Source organism: Pseudophryne corroboree, chromosome 1, assembly GCF_028390025.1.
Source record: "Pseudophryne corroboree isolate aPseCor3 chromosome 1, aPseCor3.hap2, whole genome shotgun sequence".
In the NCBI taxonomy this organism is placed as follows: Eukaryota; Metazoa; Chordata; class Amphibia; order Anura; family Myobatrachidae; genus Pseudophryne; species Pseudophryne corroboree.
The window spans coordinates 437,307,928-437,321,437 of NC_086444.1; the positions used below are offsets into that span (position 1 = coordinate 437,307,928).

At 43.4% G+C, this 13,510-nt stretch overlaps 1 protein-coding gene across 2 annotated transcripts in view; it reads left to right on the forward strand.

The window, feature by feature from the left end:
- Positions 1-235: 235 nt before the first annotated feature.
- The window catches only part of LOC134897813 (Fc receptor-like protein 6), an 89,335-nt gene continuing 76,060 nt past the window's right edge, over positions 236-13,510 (forward strand). The window contains exons 1-2 of one of the 2 annotated variants that reach the window (XM_063914056.1): positions 236-321; positions 6,126-6,189. In XM_063914056.1, the coding sequence (XP_063770126.1) occupies positions 6,162-6,189 (28 nt within the window). In that variant the 5' untranslated portion in view covers positions 236-321; positions 6,126-6,161. Of the gene's footprint in view, positions 325-6,125; positions 6,190-13,510 lie in introns of both variants that reach the window. The other variant, XM_063914046.1, reaches the window with a different exon arrangement.

Genomic DNA, 13,510 nt, shown 5'->3' on the forward strand with positions numbered 1-13,510 from the left:
TCGCCTCCTGCTGCACTTTCAATTCCGCATTTCCGGGTCAGTGGAAGAAGTGGCGGTATACCATACCGCCGTATACCGCCCCACTTCGACCACTGCTGAGAACAATATATCATCTGGTTAAAATCTCCTCTTATAGTTCAGCTACTGTTTGTTTTAATCCCACAGTACATTACACAGTTTTGCAAGAAGTATTTGTTGCATCATAACAAAGGGATAAGGAACTGGTGTTAACTCCTTTTCTTGCACAAATGTTACATGAAAAGATAGAAGAGGATAGCAAAGGAGAACACTGGAGAAGAAAGGACAGAAGATCATTGTCAGGTAGTAAGTGTTGGATCTGTATTAATGATACTGAATATATGCAAATATATGTAACTGAGATCTCTGAATTTCAATATTGTGTGGGATTTAAATCTGGTTACTGTTATCATTCAGGGTGCTGGGGGAACAAAATGCCTTTTTTTTTTCTTGCTTAGAAATACCCCTCCCTTTCAAGCACCTGAATGATATCACTAAGCTAATTGAGCATCTGCCACTATATATGTATGATACTGAACTCTGCATGATGTATAAGTACAATTCTCTGCAACTATCTGCCTGTCTGTCTGTCTGTCTGTCTATATCATATAAATACATATATCTTAACATCAATATATCTATTTATTTAAAATCAACCTTTAAATCTACAGTATGTCACATAGTGTATAAACACTGTACCTGTAAATCTATTTATGTGACTTGCAGTGCTATTGCGCATGCACAAACTTGGGTTTACGTATGTGCAATTTCTGATGGAAGGAGCTGAGCGGTGCTGTAGAGATCTGAATGGAAACCTTTTGGCAACCAAAACTCCTTCCCATAGTTTACCACTTAACTGGCGATTTTTTTACCCACAAAACTGCTCAGAATTTATTTTTGTATTACTTAATAAAGTTTAAAAAGTATTTTTAATAATATATTTAAAAATGTATTTAAAAATATATATCTAGGGGTGTTTTGCATCACCGGTGGCCATTATAAAATAAGTTCCCACCCCACTATAAGCAATACACCCCCCAGTGGTTGTAAATCCTAATAATAGTGCCCCCCACACCACCTTAGTAGTAAAAAAAAAAAACCATCCTGATGTATCTCTTACACCTAGCATGGGACAGGTGCAAGTGCAGATATTAATGATGACAAATCCCTGCATTGTTAGGATCTGTCTCATGGGGCCCATAATATGATATGGCATACAATTATGCAATTTAGATTGCATCTGTGCACATATTGTGCACCATGCACCATGCGATGCGATGCGCGGCCACACCGGTCGAATCTCGCGTCTACAGATATTATGTGCTGCACTTAATATTTATTGCATCGCAGTGCAATTGCATGTGTTTTTAAAAACACATGCGATATATCGCAATGCGATATATCGCACTGTGATGAGCGATGGGTACCCACCTGTGGCCGCTCCCACTTGTAATTACCATGCAATCTATTGCATGATCGCATGGTAATCACTTTGGCAGTTCAGGTGCGATTTCATAGCACCTGAACTGCTGGTGCGATGCCCCGCAATGTCACATCGCGGGGCATGGCACAAGTGTATGGGAGGCATCACTGTTAAAGTGCAATCACAAGATCAGACATCCTAAAAGCAAGAAATTAGGTTGTTGTTTACTTTGGCAGTTCTGTGTGAATGATGTTCCTGTGACATGTGACATGTGACATGACAGTTCTGTGTGGATGATGTTCCTGTGACATGTGACATGACAGTTCTGTGTGAATGATGTTCCTGTGACATGTGACATGACAGTTCTGTGTGGATGATGTTCCTGTGACATGAGAACCACTGCTCTCACTGAGGAGCAGTGTCCTGGCAACCTGTGCAACCTGGAATCCTGGGGGGATATTTACTAAAGGTCAATTTAGATCAATTTCCATTGATTTCAAATAGTTAGAAATTGATTAAAATCAACCTATAGTAAATATAACCTCTGGTCTTCAACCATGGCCTGTGCTATCTGGTAAATCTGCTCAGTATTGCTCATAGCATTCAATTCCTGTCCTACCATGTCATTATATTTCTGGACTTTCTCATATTTTTGAACCTGCAATCTGTTTATTCATTCCTGCGCTATTTGCATTCCTGGTCCATTTTTATATTGCAGTCCGCTGCATTACTGCTAGTCTGTTGCTACTGCTAGCTCATGCACCTGAGTATACTATATCATTGGAAAATGAACTTGTACTTACCAAGCAATTCTCCTTCTCAGTTGATGATTACATCTCCCAAGGGTAATCCTAACGGGATCCGGTCTGAAGATCGACAGTGTCTAGGTCGACAATGTTTAGGTCGACCACTATAGGTCGACAGTCCCTAGGTCGACATGGATGGAAGGTCGACAGGGTTTCTAGTTCGACATGTGCTAGGTCGACAGGTCTAAAGGTCGACATGAGTTTTTCAATTATTTTTTTGGGGGGGGGGTTTCATACTTAACGATCCACGTGGACTACGATTGGAACGGTAAAGTGTGCCGAGCGAAGCGGTAGCGGAGCGAAGGCACCATACCCGAAGCATGACGAGCGAAGCGAGCCATGCGAGGGGATGCGGTGCACTAATTTGGGATCCCGGTCACTCTACGAAGAAAATGACACACAAAAAAAAAAAAATCCTCATGTCGACCTTTAGACCTGTCGACCTAGCACATGTCGACCTAGAACCCCTGTCGACCTTCCATCCATGTCGACCTTGTGACTGTCGACCTATAGTGGTCGACCTAAACATTGTCGACCTAGACACTGTCGATTTGATGAACCACACCCAATCCTAACACATATTAATTCATTGATACTCAAATTAGCATACAGTATCAGGTTATTATGGTTGCCCGTAACTACAGCCACTGAAGGTAGACACTCTAGAAGGGAAGTAACATAGAAACATAGAATTTGACGGCAGATAATAATCACTTGGCCCATCTAGTCTGCCCCTTTTTTATCATTTAGGTCATCTCAACCCTTTTTGAACCTTAGTTCTTTGTAAGGATATTCATATGCCTATCCTAGGCATGTTTAAATTGCTCTACAGTCTTAGCCTCTACCACCTCTGATGGGAGGCTATTCCACATATCCACTACCCTTTCTGTGAAGTTATTTTTCCTTAAATTCCCCCTGAACCTCCCCCCTCCAGTCTCAATGTATGTCCTCGAGTTCTAATACTTCACTTCTTTTGAAGAATGTTTCCCTCCTGAACTTTGTTAACACCCTTGGTGTATTTGGAAGTTTCTATCATGTCCCCCCTTTCCCTTCTCTACTCCAAACTATACATGTTAAGATCTTTTAGCCTTTCCAGATAAGTTTTGTGATGTAGGCCATGCACCATTTTAGTTGTCCTTCTTTGTACACTCTGTAATGTATTTATATCCTTCTGGAGATATGGTCTCCAGAACTGGACACAGTATTCCAGATGAGGCCGTACCAATGACCTATACAGTGGCATTATTACTTCTTTTTTCCTGCTACTGATTACTCTCCCTATGCAACCAAGCATCTGACTTTCCTTTCTCATTGCTTTGTTGCATTGCTTTCCTGCCTGTAAGTCATTTGAAATAGCGACTCCTAAATCCCTTCAGTAGTTTCCATTATAGTACCCTTGATACTATCTATCTATCTATCTATCTATCTATCTATATGTATATATATATATATATATATATATATATATATATATATAGTCGAAAATAGAAACGGGGGCGCTCAGATATCACAGTGCACTACCAATAATAAATATAAATGTAAAATCAAGTGTGTACAGTACGTGACACTTCCTCTAGAGTGAGAGTGGCTGCAACCTTAAGCAATAAATATGTGCTTGGAAAACACATAAAAAAGATTTTCAGAAAGTGAAGAAAAGGGCGCCTATTAGTGTCTAATAAAATTATATAAAAAATAAAGCTGGTGTGATTGAGAACAGGATACTACTTATCTGGCATAAACAGACTTTTGCTTCAGTCATAGGACCCGTATAGGTACATGAAAAAAGAAGAACAAAATGACATAGCGCGTACTGTTTTTACGCAATCACAATCTACAGATCATATGAACCAAATGTGTGTTATAAAAAACTTTCTGGGTAACGGTAAATCCCAAAATTTAAAATCCACAGCCAGGGATTTTTTTAAAAGTTTTTCACAATAATAAAACACACATAAAGCATAAAGGTAGAAGTACAAGATACACAATTTTCAGATTTAAATGAACCAATTATGTGTTAAAAAACTTTCTGGGTATAGGCAAATCCCAAAATTTAAAATCCACAGCCAGGGACTTTTTAAAAGTTTTTCACAATATTTAATAAAACACATAAAACATAAAAGGTAGAAGTAATGAAGTTCCCTAGGGACTGATGCACCTGAACTTCCCTTATGGGCAGATAAGCTGTTTTAATATTTATTTTTTGTACGTTTGAATTTTTACTATTTATCTTGGATGTTTACGAAAAATCTGATGTATCCCATTCCTAATATGGACAGATAAGCTTGTCATTCATTTTTATCTTGTACACTCGCATTACTTCTACCTTTTATGTTTTATGTGTTTTATTAAATATTGTGAAAAACTTTTAAAAAGTCCCTGGCTGTGGATTTTAAATTTTGGGATTTGCCTACACCCAGAAAGTTTTTTAACACATAATTGGTTCATTTAAATCTGAAAATTGTGTATCTTGTACTTCTACCTTTATGCTTTATGTGTGTTTTATTATTGTGAAAAACTTTTAAAAAAATCCCTGGCTGTGGATTTTAAATTTTGGGATTTACCGTTACCCAGAAAGTTTTTTATAACACACATTTGGTTCATATGATCTGTAGATTGTGATTGCGTAAAAACAGTACGCGCTATGTCATTTTGTTCTTCTTTTTTCATGTACCTATACGGGTCCTATGACTGAAGCAAAAGTCTGTTTATGCCAGATAAGTAGTATCCTGTTCTCAATCACACCAGCTTTATTTTTTATATAATTTTATTAGACACTAATAGGCGCCCTTTTCTTCACTTTCTGAATACATATATATATATATATATATTGGATTTTTGAGATCCAAGTGCATGATTTAGCATTTTTTTAGCATTAAACTGTAGTTGCCACTTTTTCAAGCCAACCTAGGTCATCAATCATTTGTTTTACCCCTCCCGGTGTGTCTACCCTGTTCCATATCTTTGTATCATCTGCAAAAAGGTATACTTTCCCTTCAATACTATTTGCAATGTCTCCAACAAAGATATTAAAGAGAACTGGTCCAAGTACAGAACCCTGAGGTACTTCACTGATAACATTTCCCTCCATAGATTGCACTCCATTTACTACAACTGTTTGTTTCCTATCCTGCAACCAGGTTCTTATCCATTTAACTATTTATAATCCAGTACCACACTTTCAAGTTTATTTAGCAGTCTACGATGTGGTACAGTGTCAAATGCCTTACTAAAGTCTTGATATGCTACATCTACAGCTCCCCCTTGATCTATTATTTTTGTCACAGAGTCAAAAGTGTCAATAAGATTTGATTGGCATGATCACCCACCAATAAATCCATTCTGTTTTTGGATCCTGAGGTTGTTTGATTTAAGATATTCCACAACTCTTTCTTTTAATAGTTGTTCCATTACTTTCCTTACTACTGATGTAAGGCTTACTGGTCTGCAGTTACTTGCTTCTGCCTTACTTCCACTTTTGTGCAGTGGAACTACATTCACTTCCAGTCCTCTGGAATGGCACCTGTATCTAGTGACTAGGTAAATAATTCTGTTAATGGTGCCACCAGCACATCTTTTAGCTCTTTTAGTATCTTGGATGTATCCCATCTGGCCTCATTGATTTATCCACCTTCAGTTTTGAAAGTTCTATTAGGGCCTTCTCCTCTGTAAGTGTACTTTCATCTACCTTATTTTTATGAATGTCTTTGCAACTTAACTACTTCTGTTTTAAATACTGAGCAAAGTAGAACTAGGGGTTTAGTTCAAGAGTTATAGTCCGTCAAAAAAATAATAATAACATATTGGAAGTTTGGTAAGTTAGTTACAATAGGAAACATGTACTGGAGTAAAACATAACTAATTTCAAATTCATCCTACAGGACAAATATTATCACTGAAGACTCAGCTCAGTTACAATGCCATGGATCGAGAACTTTCTTATTGGTGAGTTACAACTACACATTTTTTATACTTTTAAATGACTACACTCAGGACTGAATTGTTCTGACCCTGGCCAGCCAGAGAGGTATGTCCATTTACTACTGCACTACATAGCAGAACAGCGGTGAAGTGCTGCTACACACAGCTGCTGCTGGTGCATGCGGCATAGAAAAATTAATAGGAGTGTGGGACTGGAGAGGGAACAAGGGCAGTCTAGCACTCTTCAGCACTTGCTATGCTCCCGGGTGCATGACTTTGCTCGTTTCATGTCACAGACATGTCCTCTCCATGATGTGACCAGAAGCCTGATCCTCATCACTTCATATCCAGTGTTGGGAGGTTTGCCATATAATGTATGGAATAATGTCAAGTGTTCAAATTATTCAGCTACTGAAAATCAGGCCTCTTAAAAGATATTCCTACTTGAAAATTATGTTTAGTTCTACAAATGGGAAACATGCTAAAATAACTATGTGAAAATGACCAATGCAGGGTACATACCTATACAATCCATGGATCGATCACCCGATATCGGATGGAGGTCCGCTGCAGGAGCATTAGTTGATAATGGCTTAACACACTACTGCAGTGGTCAGGATCAGGAGGTCGCATCTTATGTGCTTAATTTTTGTTAGCCTGACATCCTGATCCTATAGAAGTCCGTACACACTGAGCTATTTCTAGCACAGTGGGTACAGGGCTATAGAGTTGGATTAAAGCTTTGGGAATCATGGGCCCTTAAGACTGGGGGAACCTAAATAGCATCATTTGGGGCACAGGGGGTCGGGTTGTCATGTGTAAGCCTTTGGTGAGCACATGAAAAGGGAACATGGCTCCCATTTCATGTCGCACTGGGGGTGGAGGGTGGATTTCACTTCATCAGCCTCACATAGCAGATGAGAGAGTTCCCTACCTATCTTTCTCCCCAAAATGCAGGATAGTCCCACCAAAACTGGGGTGGTTGAGGGGGTATGCATACATGCATAGGGCAGGATTTTTCAAGCATCGCATTTTTTATGCAACGCAGCCCACCACTTACCAGCAGCATTTATTAACACCATATGCATGAAGATTTGCAATTATTTATGCAAAGGAGCTGTCCTACTGCACATGCGCGACCATGGGGGACACTCGGAGGGAGCCTATCGGATACCTTTTGTGGATTTATCAGTAAAAAGCCCTTAGGTTTCTGTAGGAAGTACCATCTATACAAGGCATATGGAGAATGCAAGTAGAAATGACCAGTGCTAATAAATAATCTAAAAAGAAAAATATATAATCTAGTTGAACTGTAACAATAAGCAGTGCGGCTTTATGCCAATGACCACCTAGTAACCCAGTCCTACCACTGGCACTGCGCCACTCTTTGTATTAGAATCAGTGTATCTGATACAGCTGCTGTTGGGCTGTAAGGATGCTCTGGAATCATCTCCCCGGCTCTCTTACTGCTGCGACCGCAGCTTCCACAGCAATGCCGTATGTGATGAACTCCAGGTAAAAGACGACCACAATGGTGGACACAAAGTCCTCAGTAATGTGACACACAGGAGTGTGACACATATGCACTCATATACATATTGTCACACACAAAAACCACATATATATAACATACAATCACACATATATACAAAAACATAAAGCACAATAGTGGAAGAGCACCACGGGGATAAATAAACCCAACACAATTATAGAATTGAACTATTGAAAATTAATAAGTGTTATGTAAAAATTAAAAAATATGAACACTGTTCCAATTTCACATATTTATGAAAAGGTGTTGTAAAAGATCACAAATTTGATCAACATAATAAGACAATGTCCATAAGACAATAATATCTGTAATACAATAGAGTCTCCTTCTCCCATCCACTGGTTAGGTAGATCTAGGAGTCACAATAGTAAGAAATAACCCACACTCACACATATATACAAATATATAGTTACACAGATGCAGACATACTGTATATTCAGTCACATACATACATACATACATACATAGTTACACATACGTGTACACACTTATTTACTCACATACAGTCACATTAATAAAGGCACATATACAGTAAGATATTCACACATAACCATACATACATACATACATAGTCACACACATATATAAATACAGGCACACATACAGGAAGATATTCATACATAAACTTACATACATAGTCACACGCATACAGTACATAAATACAGGCCCACATACAGACGGACTACATAGTGCACTCCCCCCCCCCCCCCCCCCCACACTCCGTTCCTCTCTCTCTCACAATACAGGGCATACTCAGGGCCGTTTCTTGGGGCAGGCGAGCAGTGCAACCGCACTGGGAGCCCGCCGCGGCACTAACTGTGGCTCCCTGCTTCCCCCTCCTATTTCTCCCTGAGTAACCTGCTCGGGGGCGGAGTTTCACGGAATGACGCTGTTGCGTCGTTACGTCACGACACAACCCCGTCACTCCACGAAACTCCCCCCCGAGCGGAGTACAGGGGGGGATCCAAGTTAGGAAGAGGGAAAGGCCGGCGCGAGGAGCGACTGGTGAGGCGGGCCGAAGAGCGGTAATCGCCTCTGTAAGTATTCTCTCTCTCTCTCTCTCTCTCTCAATGTGTAAAATGGGGACACCTGCCGTAATGTGTGAAATGGGGACTCTTGCCTGCCGTAGTGTGGGGATTTAATGTATCAAGGGCATTGTGGTGTGTGGCATAATATGGTGCAGGGAGCATTACTATGTGGGGCTTAATATGGTAGAATTTTTTTTTCCTGTGGTGGTCGTGATCTGTTGGAGCAGGGTCAAAAACTGGATTGTGAGGTAGTCTTTTCAGATGAGGCCATGCCCATTTAAATGAGGCCACACCCATTTAGATGAGGCCACGCCCCCTTGCTGGGTGCGCGCACAAGTATTTTCTCTGACGTCCTAGTGGATGCTGGGGACTCCGTAAGGACCATGGGGAACAGCGGCTCCGCAGGAGACTGGGTACAAAAGTAAAGCCTTAGAACTACCTGGTGTGCACTGGCTCCTCCCCCCATGACCCCCCTCCAAGCCTCAGTTAGATTTTTGTGCCCGAACGAGAAGGGTGCACACTAGGTGGCTCTCCTGAGCTGCTTAGTGAAAAGTTTAGTTTTAGGTTTTTTATGTTCAGTGAGACCTGCTGGCAACAGGCTCACTGCATCGAGGGACTAAGGGGAGAAGAAGCGAACTCACCTGCGTGCAGAGTGGATTGGGCTTCTTAGGCTACTGGACATTAGCTCCAGAGGGACCGATCATAGGCCCAGCCATGGATAGGTCCCAGAGCCGCGCCGCCGGCCCCCTTACAGAGCCAGAAGACAGAAGAGGTCCGGAAAATCGGCGGCAGAAGACGTCCTGTCTTCAACAAGGTAGCGCACAGCACTGCAGCTGTGCGCCATTGCTCTCAGCACACTTCACACTCCGGTCACTGAGGGTGCAGGGCGCTGGGGGGGGGGGCGCCCTGAGACGCAATAAAAACACCTTGGATGGCAAAAAATGCATCACATATAGCTCCTGGGCTATATGGATGAATTTAACCCCTGCCAGAATACACAGAAAAACGGGAGATAAGGCCGCCGAGAAGGGGGCGGAGCCTATCTCCTCAGCACACTGGCGCCATTTTCCCTCACAGCTCCGTTGGAGGGAAGCTCCCTGGCTCTCCCCTGCAGTCACTACACTACAGAAAGGGTTAAAAAAGAGGGGGGGGGCACTAATTACGCGCAGTATTAAAAATACAGCAGCTATAAGGGGAAAAACACTTATTTAAGGTTATCCCTGTATATATATAGCGCTCTGGTGTGTGCTGGCAAACTCTCCCTCTGTCTCCCCAAAGGGCTAGTGGGGTCCTGTCCTCTATCAGAGCATTCCCTGTGTGTGTGCTGTGTGTCGGTACGTTGGTGTCGACATGTATGAGGAGAAAAATGATGTGGAGACGGAGCAGATTGCCTGTAATAGTGATGTCACCCCCTAGGGGGTCGACACCTGAGTGGATGAACTGTTGGAAGGAATTACGTGACAGTGTCAGCTCTGTATAAAAGACAGCGGTTGACATGAGACAGCCGGCTACTCAGCTTGTGCCTGTCCAGACGTCTCATAGGCCGTCAGGGGCTCTAAAGCGCCCGTTACCTCAGATGGCAGATATAGACGCCGACACGGATACTGACTCCAGTGTCGACGGTGAAGAGACAAATGTGACTTCCAGTAGGGCCACACGTTACATGATTGAGGCAATGAAAAATGTTTTACACATTCCTGATAATACGAGTACCACCAAAAAGGGGTATTATGTTCGGTGAGGAAAAACTACCTGTAGTTTTCCTGAATCTGAGAAATTAAATGAGGTGTGTGATTATATCCTTTCCCGCCAGAGGTTAGGGTGCGTTGGGAAACACCCCCTAGGGTGGATAAAGCGCTCACACGCTTGTAAGAACAAGGGCTCTACCCTCTCCTGAGATGGCCGCCCTTAAGGATCCTGCTGATAGAAAGCAGGAGGGTATCCTAAAATGTATTTACACACATACTGGTGTTATACTGCGACCAGCAATCGCCTCAGCCTGGATGTGCAGTGCTGGGTTGGCGTGGTCGGATTCCCTGACTGAAAATAATGATACCCTAGATAGGGACAGTATATTATTGCCTATAGAGCATTTAAAAGATGCATTTCTATATATGCGTGATGCACAGCGGAATATTTGCCGACTGGCATCAAGTCTAAGTGCGTTGTCCATTTCTGCCAGTAGAGGGTTATGGACACGACAGTGGTCAGGTGATGCGGATTCCAAACGGCATTTGGAAGATAAGAAGACGCCGTATTATCAGGCGCAGTCCTTTCGTGGGCAAGTGGGCAAAAGGTTCCTCATTTCTGCCCCGTGACAGAGGGAGAGGAAAAAGGCTGCAGAAATCAGCCAGTTCCCAGGAACAGAAGCCCTCTCCCGCCTCTGCCAAGCCCTCAGTATGACGCTGGGGCTTTACAAGCAGAATCAGGCACGGTGGGGGCCCGTCTCAATGAATTTCAGCGCGCAGTGGGCTCACTCGCAATTAGACCCCTGGATCCTTCAGGTGATATCTCAGGGGTACAAATTGGAATTCGAGACATCTCCCCCTCGCCGTTTCCTAAAGTCGGCTTTACCGATGTCTCCCTCTGACAGGGAGGCAGTTTTGGAAGCCATTCACAAGCTGTATTCCCAGCAGGTGATAATCAAGGTACCCCTCCTGCAACAGGGAACGGGGTATTATTCCACACTGTTGTGGTACCGAAGCCGGACGGCTCGGTGAGACCGATTCTAAATCTAAAATCTTGAACACTTACATACGGAGGTTCAAATTCAAGATTGAGTCACTCAGAGCAGTGATTGCGAACCTGGAAGAAGGGGACTACATGATGTCTCGGGACATCAAGGATGCTTACCTTCATGTCCCAATTTACCCTTCTCACCAAGGGTACCTCAGGTTTGTGGTACAGAACTGTCACTATCAGTTTCAGACGCTGCCGTATGGATGGTCCACGGCACCCCGGGTCTTTACCAAGGTAATGGCCGAAATGATGATACTCTTTCGAAGGAAGGGAATTTTAGTTATCCCTTACTTGGACGATTCCCTGATAAGGGTAAGATCCAGGGAACAGTTGGAGGTCGGTGTAGCACTATCTCAGGTAGTGTTGCGGCAGCACGATTGGATTCTCAATATTCCAAAATCGCAGCTGATTCCGACGACTCGTCTTCTGTTCCTAGGGATGATCCTGGACACAGTCCAGAAAAAGGTGTTTCTCCCGGAGGAGAAAGTCAGGGAGTTATCCGAGCTAGTCGGGAACCTCCTATAACCGAGCCAAGTCTCAGTACATCAATGAAAGGGCTCTGGGAAAAATGGTGGCTTCCTACGAAGCAATCCCATTCGGCAGATTCCACGCAAGAACTTTCCAGTGGGACCTGCTGGACAAATGGTCCGGGTCGCATCTTCAGATGCATCAGCGGATAACCCTGTCACCAAGCACAAGGGTGTCTCTCCTGTGGTGGTTGCAGAGTGCTCATCTTCTAGAGGGCCGCAGATTCGACATTCAGGACTGGGTCCTGGTGACCACGGATGCCAGCCTGCGAGGCTGGGGAGCAGTCACACAGGGAAGGAATTTCCAGAGCTTATGGTCAAGCCTGGAGACATCACTTCACATAAATATCCTGAAGCTAAGGGCCATTTACAATGCTCTAAGCTCAGCAAGACCTCTGCTTCAAGGTCACCCGGAGTTGATCCATTCAGACAACATCACGGCAGTCACCCACGTAAACAGACAGGGTGACACAAGAAGCAGGAGGGCAAGGCAGAAGCTGCAAGGATTCTTCGCTGGGCGGAAAATCATGTGATAGCACTGTCAGCAGTATTCATTCCGGGAGTGGACAACTGGGAAGCAGACTTCCTCAGCAGACACGACCCCCACCCGGGAGAGTGGGGACTTCACCCAGAAGTCTTCCACATGTTTATAAAACTCGACAAGTATTGCGCCAGGTCAAGGGACCCACAGGCAATAGCTGTAGACGCTCTGGTAACACAGTGGGTGTACCAGTCAGTGTATGTGTTCCCTCCTCTGCCTCTCATACCCAAGGTACTGAGAATTATAAGATGGAGAGGAGTAAGCACTATATTCATGGCTCCGGATTGGCCAAGAAGGACTTGGTAACCAGAACTTCAAGAGATGCTCACGGAGGATCCGTGGCCTCTACCTCTAAGAAGGGACCTGCTCCAGCAAGGACCCTGTCTGTTCCAAGACTTACCGCGGCTGCGTTTGACGGCATGGCGGTTGAACGCCGGATCCTGTTGGAGAAAGGCATTCCGGATGAAGTCATTCCTATCCTGATCAAAGCCAGGAAAGATATAACCGCAAAACATTATCACCGCATTTGGCGAAAATATGTTGCGTGGTGCGAGGCCAGTAAGGCCCCGACGGAGGAATTTTCAACTAGGTCGATTCCTACATTTCCTGCAAACAGGAGTGTCTATGGGCCTGAAATGGGGGTCCATTAAGGTTCAAATTTCGGCCCTGTCAATTTTCTTCCAAAAAGAACTAGCTTCAGTCCCTGAAGTTCAGACGTTGTGAAAGGGGTACTGTATATACAGCCTCCTTTTGTGCCTCCAGTGGCACCTTGGGATCTAAATGTAGTTTTTGGGTTCCAAAAGTCACATTGGTTTGAACCACTTAAATATGTGGAGTTAAAATATCTCACATGGAAAGTGGTCATGCTGTTGGCCCTGGCCTGGGCCAGGTGCGTGTCAGAATTGGCGGCTTTATCCTGTAAAAGCCCTCATCTGATTTTCCATTCGGACAGGGCAGA